The sequence below is a fragment of the Ornithorhynchus anatinus genome, chromosome 1, assembly GCF_004115215.2.
Source record: "Ornithorhynchus anatinus isolate Pmale09 chromosome 1, mOrnAna1.pri.v4, whole genome shotgun sequence".
NCBI lineage: Eukaryota > Metazoa > Chordata > Mammalia > Monotremata > Ornithorhynchidae > Ornithorhynchus > Ornithorhynchus anatinus.
This window is the reverse complement of record NC_041728.1, coordinates 172,934,272-172,953,003: the sequence shown is the minus strand read 5'-3', so window position 1 is coordinate 172,953,003 and position 18,732 is coordinate 172,934,272. Positions and strand designations below refer to the sequence as shown.

Here is an 18,732-nt window from a genome sequence, read left to right as displayed (position 1 = left end):
ACAAGATGAAATGATTAACTTTGAAAATTTGTGTAGCCAAGCTAATTTATTTTTATCCTGAGAACCAGGGAATCTTATGAATGCCAACTATGTTCTTTTTACAATTTCGAAAAGTAAGACGTTTTGAAACCCTAATTGACTGTTGAGAGACGTTTTTCATAAGCGCTCTGAAGTCGTTTGAGGCCATCTGCTGGGTCACTGGGTTTCCAGTGAGACACAAGGGCCTGTAAAAATGAAGTTGCTTTGTTCTGTTTCTCATGAATATGGAAAGAAATGTAGGTAAGAAGTTAAATGAGCTAGGCTCATCTCTAGCTAGTATCTGTGGTTTGAAAGAGACTGTGCACGTGCTAATCTGATTCCCTTTGTGATGTTTGCTATTTTTGCTCCTTTTAACTTCCTTGGAAATCGATGTATCAAATTCTGCTCTGTACTTGAAGTGTTTTCTTTACATCTCAGGAGAGTACTTTCTGGTTTCAATGGAAGTGTTGTTAATGTATAAATATGTATCAAGTGCCATGATTTTTCACCGTGTTACTTCACAATTCATGTTCTGAAATCTGGGTGCCTTGGTATTGATTTTTTTAGTTGTGAACTTCTTTTTTCCTTTATGAAATTTGGATTTATTTGGTACTTTCGATTATTGTCCTAATCAGCGTCGACTTTTCACGTCATTCGCCCACCTTATTTGTTCAGCCACGTAAGAATTACGGCTCCATCTTTACCATACCAGAGAAATAAGTCAACTTTGGGAAAATACCCTTTAGCTGGTCCCCGTGGCTTGTGAAGCCATTTATTTTTGTTGAAGTCATCAGAACAGTAGATAAGGGCAGGGATCATTCCTTACCTTTCGTGTACTTTCCAAAACCCTTTAATTACAATGATCTGGACGCTGACACTCAAATACCCGTGATTGAGCTAGCAAAATAAAATTACTTATCCGCAAGGCCAGCAGAACAAAATAGGTGAGGAGTTTGTGGAAACCATATTTTTAACACGTAAGCAGTAAGCTATTAGCTTACTGTCCCTCCCCTCCCCCACTTTTTAGTTGTATTCTTTAAAAATGTAGATTTTAATTGATCAAATAGAATGGTTATTGCAATCCAGCTTTTGTGGGGCATCTGTCATCACCTTTCCCAGTTAAGCCCCCTTTCCCTCTGCTCCCACTCCCCTCTCCATCCCACCCTCTGCTCCTCCCGCTTCCCCCTTCCCTCCCCTCAGCACTGTGCTCATTTGTATATATTATACAAATATCAGAGAAGCAGCGTGGCTCAGTGGGAAGAGCCCGGACTTGGGAGTCAGAGGTCATGGGTTCAAATCCCCGCTCTGCCACTTGGCAGCTGTGTGACAGTGGGCAAGTCACTTCACTTCTCTGGGCCTCAGTTACCTCATCTGTAAAATGGGGATGAAGACTGGGAGCCTCACGTGGGGCAACCTGATGACCCTGTATCTACCCCAGTGCTTAGAAAAGTGCTCGGCACATAGTAAGTGCCTAACAAATACCAACATTATTATTATTTATTACCCTATTTATTTTGTTAATGAGGTGTACGTCCCCTTGATTCTATTTATCATGATAATGTCTTGTTTTTGTTTTGTGCTGTTTTGCTCTGCTGTCTGTCTCCCCCAATTAGATTGTGAGCCCATCACTGAGCAGGGATTGTCTCTGTTTGTTGCCGAATTGTCCATTCCAAGCACTCAGTACAGTGCTCCGCACATAGTATGCGCTCAAAAAATACTATTGAATACTAATGAATGAATGAACAAGCTGTTCTCTCTAAGTAGGACAAGCAAGTCCCAAGCAGGATCTGCAGTCAGGAACTCCCTAAGTACCCAGGAGATCTGGCTTTTAATTAGCAGCGGCTACTGTTTTATTCCTACTTCTTAGGTGTCTACTGCCAGTGTTGTGTTTGATAGCTGAGGCATCCCATTTTAGTTGTTATGACATTATTATATCAGTTGTTTAAGGCACTGGACTACAGAGTGTGATTTTGTAAACCGCCTCTAGACTTTAAGTTCACTGTGGGAGGGAACGTGTTTACCAACACTTACATCGTACATTCCCAAGTCCTTAGTACAGTGCTCTGCACATACTAAAGCACTCAATCAGTATGATTGATTGATTGATTGGACCAAATTTGAGTTTTTTTCCCATCCTGTTTTACAATATCTGAACATAGTAAGCTTGCACACATATGACTTACCTGCCCTCCCAGTAGACTAAATAACAGTTTGTTCCAGGCAGGGGTGAAGAACGTGAGTTGGTTCATTTCTTGACCCAAGTGTGTCCCTGAGCAAGAAGCTCCAAGTTTGGGCTGCTAAATGTTACTGAAAAATTATGACTATAATATTCACTTGGTTGGAATTTGGGACCCCGTGTTTTTCTCAAGTTGGTGTTTTTCTTCCCCTTTTTTTCCATCAGCACGAATCCAGAGAAACATTATTGGGATTCAACATGGTGAATTACAGAGCATGTAAGAATTTGTGGAAAGCCTGTGTAGAACACCATACATTCTTTCGTTTGGAGAGACCACTTCCGCCTCAGAAGAACTTTTTTGCACATTATTTTACCTTGGGCTCAAAGTTCCGGTACTGGTAAGTACCGCGTAAGCAAAGGTCGTAAAAAATATCATCTTCATTTGTCACGTAGTAAACATATCACTTGTTCCTTTATTGACCACGATTAAGATTGTTGTTTTGTAGTTAACAGTTTTGAAATCTATGTTTGCCCTCATTGAAAGATTTTTATTGTCATGTTTGGAAAAAACCCACCATTTAAACTACAGAAGGGGTAGAAATCCCTTGCTGCCAAGAGGCGTATTAAGCCTTCAACAGACTCCTGTTGTCAAGAGAGACAAATGAAGCTATAGTCTGCCAGACATACTAAATAGTCACTCTGATTTTCTCTGGTCCCAGAAAGAGCCCCTGCTGCTGACTCTGGAAAGATTTCCTTTGTTGATATCATTGACCTTCTTGGGGAACATGAAGCAAAGGGTGCAAGTGCTGTCCTCAAGAAACCCTTCGATCTAACGGAGGGGTGAGGAAGAAAAGAGGACATGAGAGTAGACATTAAGGGGCCCGGAGAATTAAAAAAATAAATTTTATTTTAGCAGAAGGAGTCGTACAATTCAAGAATTCTAAATTCTACAATAGTGTCATTGTGTATATAAAATAGTCGAGAGCTGAACTTTCTCCAAAGACGTCAAGTGGATTTTAGAGTACAACGTTTTTCTATTAGACACTTCTCTCAAAATTGCGTTGATGAGGTGGGCAGCTTCATTTTCTCAATCCATCATTGACAGACTGTAGCCAGAGTTGATACACACATTCCCTGCCCACAAGGCGTTTATAGTCTCGAGGGAGGAGCTCACAGTCTAGAGGGATTTCTTAGGTGGTTTCAAAATTTAGGAATGGTGTGGAATCCATCGGGTTAACAGCCTTATCGAAGGTCTGCAGGCAGCTGGTATCTGCAGCCAGAGGCTACACGTGCATATAAAGCATCCTCCCACTTAGTGCTGCCCTGCAGAGCAGTCAGTCAGTGGCGTTTGTAGAGCGCTTACTGTGTGCAGGGCACTGAACAAAGCACTTGGGAGAGTACTACATAACAATATAACAGGCACATTCCCTGCCCACGACGAGATTAGAGCCCAGATGGGGAGAGCGATATTAGTAGAAAGGAAGAAATTACGGATATGGAGGCAAGTGCTGTGGGATTGAGGGAGGGGTGAATAAAGGATGCATTAATTCTTTCAGTTGTATTTATTTAGTGCATACTGTGTGCAGAGCAGTGCACTAAACACTTGGAGAGTACTCTACACAATAAGCAATCAATCCCATTCCTTGCCCACAACAAGCTTACAGTGTTCACAGTCTAAGAAGAGGTGGGGAGGATGTTTTAGGCCAATTGAGAATTGAGGTACAACAAATTGCAGGCCCCAGATGGAATTTGAAGGGAAAGGGAAATTCTGGTTAGAATTTCTAAGTTCTGTAGGACTAGTGAATCACTAATAAATAGTATTTACTGACTCCTACTGTGTGCGGCACACTGTACCAGCCGCTTGAGAGAATGTATCTGTTTATTGTTATGTTGTACTTTCCCAAGTGCTTAACACAATGCTCTGCCCACAGTAAACACTCAGTAAATCTGACTGACTATGGTAGAGTTAATAGTCACGATCCCCACCTCAAGGAGCTTGTAGTTAAGCCCAATAGACAGACAAAGCAGTAATTTACAGAAGCAGTGTGGCTCAATGGAAAGACCACGGGCTTGGGAGTCAGAGGTCATGGGTTCTAATTGCGGCTCTGCTACCTGTCAGCTGCGTGATTTTGGACAAGTCACTTAACTTCTTTGTGCCTCAGTTCCCTCATCTGTAAAATGGGTATTAAGACTGTGAGCCCCACGTGGGACAACCTGATTACCTTGTATCCTCCCCAGTGCTTAGAACAGTGCTTGGCACATAGTGAGCGCTTAACAAATACCAATATTATTATTATTATTATTATATAGAGCCAGGAGTGGATTATTCATATGAGTTGGGCTTTTATGTGGTAGGGATTGTAAAGTGAGATATACAGAAGCCTTCCAGGCCCTTGAGAGTACAAAAGGCAGGAAATGATGAAATGTTAGTCGCAGGGGCTCTGACTTTGGAGGAAGCAAATGCCATGAGGAAAGGCTCTAGAGGAAATGTGACTTCAGGGGTAGGGCATGAGCAAGGGGTTGGAGACGGAGAGGTGGTGCAGCCATCTAGGCCAGGGGTGACAATGCCTCGGATCATAGAGGTTGCCATAATGGTAGAGTGGAAGGAGAAGAGACAGGCAGTGTTAGAGAGGGAAATCCACCAGCCTCAAAACAGCCCGAATGTGGGAAGTGAAAGACAGACTAGTCAAAGAGTCAAGACCAAGCTTGCAAGCTCAATAGTGGTGTCACTGAGCGCGATAAAGGAAGGAGAAGAGTAAGGTGAGGAAGGAAGATGAACATAATGGCACTACTGGGATTAGAACCCAAGTCTCCTGATACCCAGAGTCACGTTCTTTCCACCAACAGTCCTGCCAGAGCCTGAATCTATAAACCAGAGTAACACGGAGAGTTGTTTCCCCCGATTGTGATGCTTTTCTTTTAGGGTTTGTGCAATAGCCCTAGTGAATAGCACTGCAGAGTTTAAGCCCTTTTCTTCCCCATTTCTTTTAAGCATTTTACCAGATGTTAATAGAATTATAGGAACCCATTTCACTTGAAGAGTAGATAATGATAATAGGTGTATTTAGCCGAGATCATAGCGGATCTCTATTCTGTTAGCTCCAGGGGCCTTTAAGCTAAAAACAAATTTAAAGATAACATTTGGTAAATAAAGGTAAAGTAGTTAATTTACCAAACATCAAATTCAAAATGTTTCATTATTGGTACGTATTTACATTGCTTTTGATCTCCACAACTAACATTGTGGTTTTTATCACTCTAAAAAATATATTTATATTGGTCGTTTTTTTTCCCCCTTTCGGGAGCCATCAATGCTCTTTGATCATTTCCTGTAGGAACCGTTCCTTCGTTGCCTGTTGTACATCTGACCCACTGTTTTCAGGCAATCAGATAAGGCCCCTAACTGATTGAGATACAGGAGTTCGTATCTCTTTTACCTTGTGACTGATGACCTGGGACTTGAAGTGTCCTACCTGCCGGCCCGGCTACTGCTCTCAGCGGGCACCACGGTGCCCGGCACCGAGCACGGAGGCTGTTCGCCAGCCAGGTCAGGGCGGGGCTGAGTGGGCTCCTTTCCTGCCCGGTTTGGCTGGTGTGCTTTGACACCAAAGTGAACAGGCAGTCAGTGGGCATGGAGGCCTTCCCAACTAGGCCCTCGTTTCTCCTACCCATCTTTCCCTATTTTTTCTTTTTAAATGGTATTTGTGAAGCCCTTACTATGTGCCAAGCACTGAACTCAGCACTCGGGTAGATAGAAGTTAATCGGAATGAACACAGTCCCTGTCCCATATGGGGCTCACAGTCTTAATTCTCATTTTATAGATGAGGTAACTGAGGCACAGAGAAGTTAAGTAACTTACCCAAGTTCACCCAAGTACCCTTACACTTAGATCCTTATTGATACTCAACCCAGCCCCAGAGCATGTATGGAAATGCCCTTGTATTCTACTATTTCCCCTATGTGTAATTTATTTTAGTTAATTTAATTTATTTTAATATCTGTCTCCATCAACCATCAGCTCTTTTTGGGCAGGTATTGCATCTACCAACAGGAACTTTCCCAAGCACGTAGTACAGTGCTGTGCCCACAATCAGCAATTAAGTAAATGCCGCTGTTTTAAAACCTTGTTAAAAACACATTTTCTCCAAGGGGCCTTCCCCAGCTAAACCCTCCATTGCCTCTTCTCCCGCTCCTTCTGTGTCACCTTTGCACTTAGATTTGTACCCTTTATTCACCCCCAACCCCACACACTTTTGTACTTAACTGTAATTTATTGATATTAATGTCTTTGTCCCCCTCGGGATTGTAAGCTCGTTGTGATCAGGGAACATGTCTACCAACTCTTGCTAGGTTGTATTCTCCTAAACTCTTGGTTCAGCGCTCTGCAAACAGTAAGCGTTCAATAAATTTGATGCCAAGGACCAGTAATTTATGAGAGTAGAGTTTACTTTATGAGAGTAGAGTTTACTTTTCCACAAATAGCTTGGCTGAACAGTTAATCAGCACACAGTAAGAGCTTTAATAGATTGATTGATTGATTGACCGGTGAGGGGCAGAGCAGGAGAGGAGAGCAGGTCCAACTTGCCCTGCGTTCCAGGCAGGAGTGAAGCCACCATCTTGGCTCTCCTTCGGCTCCACCTGACTCATTTGTTCTCTCATGAAATCGTATTTATTGAATGCTTACTGTGTGCAGAGCACTGTACTAAGCGCTTGGCAGAGCACAATACAAGAGGCAGGTTGGGCCAGGTACTTCCCGCACAGCTTCCGGCTGCAGGATGAGACTAACGGCATAGCCCCTCCAAGGGCCGAGTCTGCGATTGAGTGACTGAGCTCCTTGGGGGCTGGATGCTCATCAGCCAACTTTGATGTCGTGTACTCTCCCCACTGTTCAGTAGAGGGCTCTGAGTAAGCGCTCAATAAATCCCACTGATTGATGGATTCCAAGTAGAGCCCTATCTGGCTCATGAGCCGTCACTTCCCGACTCGAGTTGTTGCCCGTAAATATGGAGAGCACCTTGAGTGGAAGGTCAACCTGTCATAAATTTAGGACAGGTTATCATCTTGTCACCACTCCTTGTCCCATTAAGGGACTATTTACTCCTTCAAAATTAGAATTCTTTGGCTAGTTGTTTTTCCCAATACACTAGTAAATAAGTGAACATGCAAGTGGCATGTAATTTTATCATCATGAAGCAATTAGTCTTCTTAAGTAGTAAATAAACAGCCAGAGTAGTTCTAAAATTAGGGTATATAGCAAATCAGAAATGCAGAAGTTGTAGTCATAGTCTTCTAGACTGTAAACTCGTGTGGGCGGGGAACATTCTCTCAACTCTCTTACGTTGTTCCCCCCTAAGGATTCAGTACAATGTTCTGCACACAGTAGTCGCGCAATAAATACCATTGACTAATTGATAGTTTTTATAATGACCAGATTTGGGGGAAGGATAGAGTTAATAATCAGATTGAGTTTTTGGATCCCAGATGGTGAATTGAATTTTGTGAACATGCAGCCCAGGCTGGTGTCACCGAGGAACACTACAGAGTTGGTGAATTCCAATTTTCTAGGCAGCGACCGTCTTGGATGGCCCTTATTGTTGATGCCTTGCCCTTCTAGGTGGGAGGAGAGCCCAGAGCTGTCTTTTAGTTGTCAGGGAAAAGATGTTGAAAGAGGCAGTTCAAGTAAAAGCTCATTCATGCAATTTTACAACAAACCACCTTGGCTAAAAGCGTTTCTCCGGACCGTTTGAAAAAAGGCACAGTCTTTTTCAGTCCCTGAAATAATTGGAGCGAAACCAAGGTAAAGTGATTTCATTTCCGACTTCTGTACCACTCGTTTAATCTGTGAAAGTTAAATGAAAAAGGCCGTGAATAAATTAAAAGAGCAATGAAATGCTAAATTGCTTTCCTTTGCTCACCCACCAGAAGGAGCCGGGTCTTAATGTGCGGGCCAAGGTGACCTTGCCGGGTCCCTCTCTTGCCCCACATCCGTAGCCGGATGGGTCGGGCCCGAGTCGCCGGCAGCCTTTCCGCCCCGCTGCCCGCCGCCTCAGACTGACCTCTTCCACTCGGGGTTCCCCCGCTGGGGCCCGGATGCCGGTAGGGGAGCCCAGCACTTCCTCAAGGACCTGGGGCATCATTCATAGCAGAGAAGCAGTGTGGCTCAGTGGAAAGAGCACAGGTTGGGAATCTGAGGTCATGGGTTCAAATCCCGGCTCAGCCACTTGTCAAGTGTGTGACTTTGGGCAAGTCACTTTACTTCTCTGGGCCTCAGTTACCCCATCTGTAAAATGGGGATTAAGACTGCGAGCCCCATGTGGGACAACCTGATCACCTTGTATCCTCCCCAGCGCTTAGAAAAGTGCTTTGCACATAGTAAGCACTTAACAAATTATTATTATTATCATTATTAGTATTATTATTCATTCATTCAGTTGTATTTATTGAGCGCTTACTGTGTGCAAAGCACTGTACTAAGAACTTGGGAGAGTACAATACAATGAACAGACACATTCCCCGCCCACAACACGCTTCACAGTCTAGAGGGAGCTCACATTCATTCATTCAATAGTATTTATTGAGCACTTACTATATGCGGAGCACTGTACTAAGTGCTTGGAATGTACAATTTGGCAACAGATAGAGGCAATCCCTGTTCATTGACGGGCTCACAGTCTAAACGGAAGAGACAGACAGTAAAGCAAAACAGAACAAAACAAAAACAAGACAACATCATCAAGATAATGCTTCCTGGCAGGAAGCCTGGCCTGGGCCCAGTCCGTTTCTGTTTGTGGCGGCGTGGGGGAGACCGGGTGAGGCTGGCCGCTGCCACCAAAGCTTCCCTGGAGTCAGCCTGGCAATTTTCTGGCTTTCTTGGCCCTTTGCGGTGGCCCAAGGGTAGTACTGCCTCCAGGCAGGAACTCTGCTTCTGCACGGGCCACAACAGTCAGAGTCTCTGAGGGCTCCGGGGCTTGGAGAGGCTCAGAGTGGCCACTACTGTCTCCTCAGCCAGTGTATCGTTCTGGGCCTGGCCTGGCCCCCTCCCTGGAGGCCTGCCATCCTCAGAAGGTCAGCAGAAGTTCTATAGAGTGGAGAGCCCTGTTTCGTCTTCAGTTAGGCAGTCGACGGAATTTTGAAAGCCTGTCAGTGGGCAGGGACTGTCTCTATCTGTTGCTGATCTGTACATTCCAAGCGCTTAGTACAGTCCTCTGCACATAGTAAGCGCTCAATAAATACTATTGAATGAATGAATGTAGCGTGGACCGTGCACGGGGCCCAGCGCACCGTTCTTAGCCTTTGGGAGAGGACGATACAACAGAGTTGGTAGACACAACCCCGGCCCACAAAGAGCTTACAGCCTTTGGGGGAATAACCTCGAAGGGCTGGATTTACCCCCGTCTTCCTCTCACTCTCAAGGGCCGTCAGGTGGGGAGGATGGAAAAGTTAAAAGCCCCCTTCTCGTCTGACTTCCCACGAGTGACTCCTTAAGCGGCGGCCTACCCTGCCAGGTTGGTCTACTAACCCTCAGCCCCAGATTCCATATCTGGTGACTGTGATTCTTGGGGCAACGTTCTTTTTCTGGGCTTTGAGGTGATGAGTTGTACTGCTCAATCGCTGCTTTAAAAAAATGCAGAAAAGGTTTTGAACTTTGAGTACTTCGCTGGTGGGCTATGCCTCTGCATCGTCATCTCAGAATTAAATGACTGCATGTGTTTCTTTCAGTGGGAGGACAGAAGTCCAGTCTGTACAGTATGGAAAAGAAAAAGCAAACAAAGACAGGGTATTTGCAAGGTAAGCTGTTTCCATTGCAGTGTTTGATCGGAATTTGCGGGACCAAATTTTCCCTCCTTGATTCCTGTTCGGCGTTCGACTCATCGGTGTGTAGTGCGAGAGTTGGGAAGACGACATCAGGTTTTTACATCTCCTGGAATCTGGAAGTAGCAAGATTGTTCATTAACTTTTCACTGCTTAAAAAACACCTGTCACTTTACATAATGGTGTTGCAATAAGGAATTACATTAACCCGTTGGCTTTCGGGGAGATTATAAAAGACACAAAATATCCCAGTCTCTTAGCAGAAATCCTTTACCCTAGCTTTTTTTGAATTTTTTTAATATTCATTCATTCATTCAATAGTATTTATTGAGCGCTTACTATGTGCAGAGCACTGTACTAAGCACTTGGAATGTACAAATCGGTAATATATTTTCTTCACCGAATCACTCTAAGCTTTTGAGTGACTTGGCCTTAGGTGACCCTAGTCAATGAAGTCAAACAAGAGCACTGAGCTTGCTCCAAAGACAGGTCAGAAAATAGCTGGAGCCTGGGAGGTTCTGGAAAATGGTCTGAGCTGAGGATTTGAGGTTGATCCATCAGTCAATCGATGGTATTTATGTGTGCGGGGCAATTGGGCTAAGCGTTTGGGAGAGTACAATACCACAGAGTTGGTTGAAGTGATCCTGGCCCATGAGAAGCTTAAAATCTAGAGGGGATGGGCACCTTTGGGCAAGGGGGTGGGGGGATTGGTACGTATTGGAAATTCTAAAGAATTCTCACCCATTGTGCTCTAAATGTGTTTAGGGGTTGCTTTGGCAGTTCCTGTGCCTCAGCCTCCATCCTTCTTTCGCGTTCACAGGACATCAGTCATCATGATCCCCCCCCCCCATTTGAGCTTTTAATAATAATAATAATAATAATAATAATGTTGGTATTTGTTAAACGCTTACTATGTGCAGAGCACTGTTCTAAGCGCTGGGGTAGATACAGGGTAATCAGGTTGTCCCACGTGGGGCTCACAGTCTTCATCCCCATTTTACAGATGAGATAACTGAGGCACAGAGAAGTTAAATGACTTGCCCACAGTCACCCAACTGACCAGTGGCAGAACTGGGATTCGAACCCACGACCTCTGACTCCCCAGCCAGGGCTCTTTCCACTGAGCCACACTAGTATCTCGATTACTGATAATTGCAGAAATAGTCATGTGGCAAGAACCTGGGCTTGGGAGTCAGTGGACTTGGGTTTTAATGATTATTATCATTAATCCCGACTCCGCCACTTGTCTGCTGTGTGACCTTGGGCAAGTCACTTAACTTCTCTGTGCCTCAGTTACATCATCTGTATAATGGAGATAAAGACTGTGAGCCCCACATGGGACAATGTGAATACCTTGTATCTACTCCAGCGCTTTGAAAAGAGCTTGCCACATAGAAAACCCTTAACAAATACTATATTATTGTTATTATTATTAGCTGTTGCTTTAATGGTTGCTTCTTGGACTGGATTTACTCACTTGAACTTTCAATATCTCAAAACTGGCATGCCAGTAAGTAGGCACGGTGACCCGTCAAATTGAAAGAAGGAAACGGAAGTCTCCGAGTTTCATTCTGGAGTGTTTATGTCTACCAGAGTTGAGTTTTTGAAACTGTTATGTTTAGCCTCCTAAATATTTAGTTGCTTGAGTAATAATTAAAGGCGTGTGTGGTTGAAGAGGCATAGTGACAGTACAGTCCTTGTTTCTTCTGGCCAGAAATTACTCAATCGTGTGAGCTAGTTGATGAAAACATTGAAATTCATGTACAGATATTTTAATTACATTTATCATCTGAATCTCTGACACGTATATAATCAGGAAAAATGGCCCAAGGGTTTTTGTGTTTAGTTCCTTGGCAAAAGTATTTCCGAAAAAAACAAATCTAACTTCTGTAAGGAGTTGAGTCCCCTTGAACCCAGTGTTACAGGGACTGCCTAATCTGATTAATTTTTATCCACCCCAGCACTTAGCATGGGGCTTCATTATCTAATAAGTACTTAGCAAATACAGTCATTAGACTGTAAGCTCGCTATGGGAAGGGAACATGTCTTCTGCATTCATTCATTCAGTCGAATTTATTGAGCGCTTAATGTGTGCAGAGCACTGTACTAAGCGCTTGGAAAGTACCATACAGAAAATGAATTTTAATTCTGTTGTATTCTCCCAGCACTTAGTACCGTATTCTGCACATAGTGAGTGCTCAATAAATACGATTGATGGATTGAAATAACAGAGTATTAGATCATTATTAGAGCATAAAAATTTCCAATTCAAAAGACCGATTTTAGCTAAGCAGTCTCTCCCCAATTCATTCTCGCAGCCGACTTCTCACCCACTCCCTGCCTTTGATCTGGAACTCCCGGAACTCCCTCCCTCTTCATATCTGACAGACAATGACTCTTCCTCCTTCAAAGCCTTCTTGAAGACACATCTCCTCCAAGAGGCCTTCCCTGACTAAGCCCTCCTTTCTTCTTCTCCCTCTCCCTTCTGCATCGCCCTGACTGCCTTTCTGCCTTTATTCATCTCCCCTCCCGGCCCCTATGTGCACATCTGTAACTGTATTCATTTTAATGTCTGTCTCCCCCTCTAGACCATAAGCTCATTGTGGACAGGGAATGTGTCTGTTATATTGCTATATTGTAGTCTCCCCAGCTCTTAGTACAGTGCTCTGTGCACAGTAAGTGCTCAATAAATACAATTGGCCGACTGACAAATTGTGTTATAGTGATTTGAGTTAAAATACCTCCGAGGGGGTGCCAGTGATGATCTTCTGAAGGAGAAAGTAAAGGAAAACAAGAAGAAGAGGAGTTGAGAAAAGGAGAAGGGATGGATTCACTCTATAGCTCTCAGAAATCTCACTAGAGAAAAGGGTGTGGAGTATTCACACTTTTCTAGAAGCAAGGCTAATCAGCTTGTGGCCACCCTCCGGTGTGAACTCTAGGGATGTGAGTCATCTTAACCATTTCAGAGGCTGCCTGGGGCCTTGGGAGACAGCAGCAACTTGTGTCCAAAACTTGCAAGTAGTTCAGGGCTGGCAAATAATAGTGATGATGGTATTTGTTAAGGCTTACTATTTGCCAGGCACTGTACTAAGCGATGGCCACGAGATTGCAAGTGGCTCTATCGGAGAGACATCATCAGCAATAATGAAATAAAAATAGTGTTAAAAGTTTAAAAAAACCCTCTAACGGGAAATTGGGGGCTGGATAGAGGGCGGGCGTTGGGGCTGAGTGGAGGAGATGACTGCTGGGGTGAGCCAACAGGCTTTTGAAGGTGCAGGGGAGGGGCCAGATAGCCACAGATGAAGATCTGAGGGATGGATGGACGCTGCGTAGCTCTCGGCCTCAGTCAAGAGTCGTCATTGAGGCGGGGTTGTGACCGCTCCGGCCACCCCCCGGTCCGCCCCTTTCCGGGCCAGGAGCTGAGTCTGCCCTGCCGAAAACTCTCGAGCTGGGGGGATGGCTATGAGAAGACCCTGTCCGTAGCCATTCCCTGCTTAATAAAAATACTGCAGTCGACCCAGACTAGAAGCCACTCTGGAGTTAGAACCACTGCTACCAAGCAGCAGCAGAGAAATCAGCAAAGAACAAAGCGACCAGCAGCAAGGTCAGTCACTCCGAGACATACTGAAACGGACCCTCTGTTCAACCCATCCATCGGTTGGATTTATTGAGCACTTAATGTGTGCAGAGCACTGTTTTAAGCGCTTGGGAGAGTATATTACAACAGAGTTGGTAGGCAAGTTGTCATCAACCAATTAGTGGGATTTTTGGAGCGCTTTCTGAGTGTAGAGCTCTGTTCTAAGCATTTGGGTGGGGAATGTGTCTTCTGTTGTACTGTACTCTCCCAACCGCTTTATACAGAGGTTTGCACACAGGAAGCCGTTCAGTAAATACAATTGAATGAATGAATGGGACATTGCAATACAACAGAGATAGGCAGGTTGCCATCCGTCTATCAGTGGGATTTATGGAGTGCTTACTCTGTGCAGAGCACTGTTCTAAACGCTTGGGAGAGTTGTATTGTAGGCAGATTCTCCACCCGCAACAAGTTTGCAGTCTCTGGTTAGTAGAACATACTGTGAAACATGCAAAGGTAGTTCTGACTCCTATCTTCCCCACCCCCCAACCACTTAGTACAGTCATCCTCCTGGATTACTGCATCAGCCTCTTTGCTGACCTCCCAGCTTCCTGTCTCTCCCCACTCCAGTCCATACTTCACTCTGCTGCCCTGCTAATTTTTCTACAAATTGTTCAGGACAAGTTTCCCCACTCAAAAAACTCCAGTGGTTGCCCATCCATCTTTGCATCAAGCGAAAACTCCTCACTGTTGGTTTCAAAGCAGTCAATCACCTTGCCCCCTCCTACCTCAGCTCACTACTCTCCTACTACAACCCAGCCCGCACACTTCACTCCTCTAATACTAACCTTCTCACTGTACCTATATCTCGTCTGTCTCGCCGCCGACCTCTCACCCACATCCTGCCTCTGGCCTGGAACAACCTCCCTCCTCAAATCCGACAGACAATTACTCTCCCCTCCTTCAGAACCTTTTTGAGGGAACATCTCCTTCAAGAGGCTTTTCCTCTTCTCCAGCTCTCTTCTGCATTGCCCTGACTTATTCCCTTTGTTCTCTCGCCTCCTAAGTCCAAAGCTCTCATGTATATATATCTAATTTATTTGTTTATATTAATGTCTGTCTCCTCCACTTTTGTCTCACAAGCCCATTGTGGGCAGGGAACGTGTCTGTTTATTGTTGCATCGTACTCTCCCGGGCTCTTAATATAGTGCTCTGCACACAGTAAGTGCTCAGCAAATACGATTGAATGAATGAATGAAAGAATAGGGCCAGCCCATCAGCTCCACATAAAACCAGGGAGCAGGAAAAATTGGGTGAGATTGAAGATGGCTAAACTAAGGACCAGTAATGTATGAGAGGAGAGTTCACTTTTCCTCAAATAATTTAGCTGAGGTTAAGAAGGGCAAATAAGGTTTGGAATTGGATAAATTGCTATTGTAAAGCATCTTGACCGAGAACCCACAAAGAAAGATAATCCTCAAGAAACTCCAGTGGTTGCCCATTCACCTCCGCATCAAACAAAAACTCCTCACCATTGGCTTTAAAAGACTTAATCACCTTGCCCCCCCCAGCCTGCGTACCTCACCTCACTAATAATAATAATAATGTTGGTATTTGTTAAGCGCTTACTATGTGCTGAGCACTGTTCTAAGCGCTGGGGTAGACATAGGGGAATCAAGTTGTCCCACGTGGGGCTCACAGTCTTAATCCCCATTTTACAGATGAGGGAACTGAGGCACAGAGAAGTTAAGTGACTTGCCCACAGTCACACAGCCGACAAGTGGCAGAGCTGGGATTCGAACTCATGAGCCCTGACTCCAAAGCCCGTGCTCTTTCCACTGAGCCACGCTGCTTCTCACTACTCTCCTACCCAGCCCGCACACTTCATTCCTCTAATGAGGACCTTCTCACTGTACCTAAATCTTGTCTATCTCACCACCAACGTCTCACCCACATCCTACCTCTGGCCGAGAGAGTGCCCTCCCTCCTCCTCCTGTGTGACAGATAATTACTTTTCCCCACTTCAAAGCTTTACTGAAGACACATCTCCTCTAAGAAGCCTTCCCTAACTAAGCCCTCCTCTCCTCTTCTCCCACTCCCTTTTGTGCCACTCTTACTTGCTCCTTCATTCATCCTCCCTCCCATTCCCACCCACCCACACACACACACACACACACACACACACACACACATATGTACTGCAGTGCATTTATTATTCATCTACTTATATTAATGTCTGTCTCCCCCTCTAGAGTGTGAGCTTCTTGTGGGCCAGAATGTGTCTGTTGTTATATTGCACTCTCTCAAGCGCTTAGTACGGTGCTTTTATTTGATTGAATGAAAAAATAATCAAGGAATGAGATTTTTATGGATCACTGACTGTTAGGTATCGTAATAAGTGATTTGAGGAATGCAGTAGTAATGAGATACATATTCTCTCTAGACTCTTAGCTTGTTGTGGGCAGGGAATATGTTTGGTATATTGTGCTCTACCAAGCTCTTTGTACAATGCTCTGCACACAGTAAGCGCTCAGTAAATATGATTGACAATTAACTGAGTTCCCTCAGGAGTTGGCATTTAATGTCAGGGGATGAACATTAGTGAAAAAATTACAGATTAGTAAAAATAGAAGGAACAAGAAGAACAAAGGAGAAAGTGACACAAACACAGGGCAAAACCTCTGAAGAAATCACAGAATGTATGGATAAATATAAATATTTAATTCTGAATATTTTGGTATTTGTCGAGCACTTTGCTAAGCACTAAGGTAGATGTAGGATCCATCACAACAAAAACAGTACCTGTCCCATGTGGAGTTCACAGGGAGAGGAAGAACTGGAAATAAATCTTCATTAAGTCTTACAGATGAGAAAACCAATTAATCAGTGGTATTTATTGAGCCTTTAGTATTTTCAGAGCACTGTACTAAAGTAAACACGTTCCCTGCCCACAGTGAGCTTGCAGGCTAGAGGGGGTTTCCGGGGAGGGAAATACCAAAGACCCAGAGGGACAAATCCAAGTGCCCACATGGTGCAGAAGGGAGACAGAGTCGGGGGAAGAGGCCAAGATCAATCAGTGGTATTCATTCATTTATTCAATAGTATTTATTGAGCGCTTACTATGTGCAGAGCACAGTACTAAGCGCTTGGAATGTACAAATCAGCAACAGATAGAGACAGTCCCTGCCCATTGACGGGCTTACAGTCTAATCGGTGGAGACAGACAAAAACAATAGCAATAAATAGAATCAAGGTCATGTACATCTCATTAACAAAATAAATAGGGTAATAAAAAATATATGCAATTGAGCGGTCAAGCACAGTGCTGAGGGGAAGAGAGAGAGGGATGAGCAGAGGGAAAGGGGGGGAAAAGGGGCTTAGCTGAGGGGAGGTGAAGGGGGGGTAGAGGAGCAGCAGAGGGAGCAGAGGGAAGAGGGGAAGCTCAATCTGGGAAGGCCTCTTGGAGGAGGTGAGCTTTAAGTAGGGCTTTGAAGAAGGGAAGAGAATTAGTATAGCAGAGGTGAGGAGGGAGGGCGTTCCAGGACCGCGGGAGGACGTGGCCCAGGGGTCGACGGCTGGATAGGCGAGAACGGGGGACGGTAGGGAGATGGGCAGCAGAGGAGCGGAGCATGCAGAGTGGGCAGTAGAAAGAGAGAAGGGAGGAGAGGTAGGAGGGGGCAAGGTGATGGAGAGCCTTGTAGCCTAGAGTGCTTACTATGTGTAGAGCACTGTTCTAAGCACAAGAGAATCAGCAGACACATTCCCTGCCCTCAATGAGCTTATAGTATGTAAGGGGAGACAGGTATTAATATGAATTAATAAGTAATTTATAATAAATAATTTAAAGTATGTATATAAGTGCTGTGGGGTTAGGGGAGGGGTGAATATCAAATGACCCTAAGTCACAGATCCAAATGCAAAGGTGACACAGAAGGGAGAATGAGTCGGGCAAAGGGGCATAATCGATCCTCGTGGAGAGAAATGTGAATGATGAATTCATACAACAAAAAAAATAACAGAGTTGGGATTAGAACCAGGTTTCCTCACCCCCAATCCTGTGGTCTTTCCTCTAGACCATATTCCTTCTAATAATTAAAAGTACAAATATTTACAGAAGTAGCAAGGCTAGGAATAGCAAAAATAATTTTTGTTAAAAGCTTACTGTGTGCCAAGAGCTGTACTAAACTATGGGGTAGATGCAGGATAATGCTCTTATATACATATCTGTAATTTATTTCTTTGTATTGATGTCTGCCTCCTCGCCTCTAGACTGTAAACTTGTTATGGGTAGGGACTATGTCTGTTTATTGTTGTATTTTATTCTCCCAACCACATAGTACCGTGATCTGGACACAGTAAGCACTCAATAAATATGATTGAACAAATGAATGAATAATCTGGTCCCACTTAAAGCTTACAGACTAGGTAGGAGGGAGAGCAGGTATTGAATCTCCATTTTGCTTATTAGGGAATTGAGGCCCAGAGAAGTGAAGGGATTTGCCCAAGGTCACACAGGAGACAAGCGGTGGAGCCTGGACTAGAAGCCAGGTCCTCTTCCTCCCAGGCTCCAAGCACTTTCCCCTAGGCCATCCTCAGGCTGGACGTTGGGCTCTTGTCACTGAGGGTGTCATAAATTAATTAGGATGGAGGAAATTAGATAATGCACCTGAATTTATCAGAGTAACCTGCAACAGATAGTTCCTGAGTGGGTCGATGGGGCCCTCCATCATAGTATTCGCAGCCTGATTAAATTTCACACTCCTGACAGGAAGGCCATGGGGGAAAATAGTCTATCACCACAAGGATATTACATTTAGAAAAAGTGGCTGCGATAGAAGCTAAATCTCAGTTACAAAACCTTTGAAAGGAGGAGCTAAAAAAAAAAAATCACCTACGAGAAGCCCCCGAGACTGTTTCAAAAATACAATATTGAAAGTTGGGGAAAAAAGATAGGCCAGTGCAATAAAGCAAACCAGGTAACCAAATAGAAATCCTGCCCAGCCAAACTGGGAGGGAAAAGGAAAGCTTACCTGGGAGGAGAATGTAAAAACCCATAAGGGATGGCAGAGGAGGGGAAGACAGGAAATTAGACCCCCAAAAAAGGAGGGCATTGAGCACCGTGCAAAGTGCTACAGGCTCAATGAATTC

General features: G+C 44.4%; 1 protein-coding gene across 5 annotated transcripts in view; it reads left to right on the top strand.

Annotated features, from left to right (window-relative positions):
* The window catches only part of PTPN4 (protein tyrosine phosphatase non-receptor type 4), a 278,626-nt gene that overhangs the window by 194,209 nt on the left and 65,685 nt on the right, over positions 1–18,732 (top strand). For all 5 annotated transcript variants that reach the window (XM_029061248.1, XM_029061260.2, XM_029061256.2 and 2 more), the window contains 2 exons: positions 2,420–2,592; positions 9,915–9,983. In XM_029061248.1, the coding sequence (XP_028917081.1) occupies positions 2,420–2,592; positions 9,915–9,983 (242 nt within the window). The remainder of the gene's footprint in view (positions 1–2,419; positions 2,593–9,914; positions 9,984–18,732) is intronic.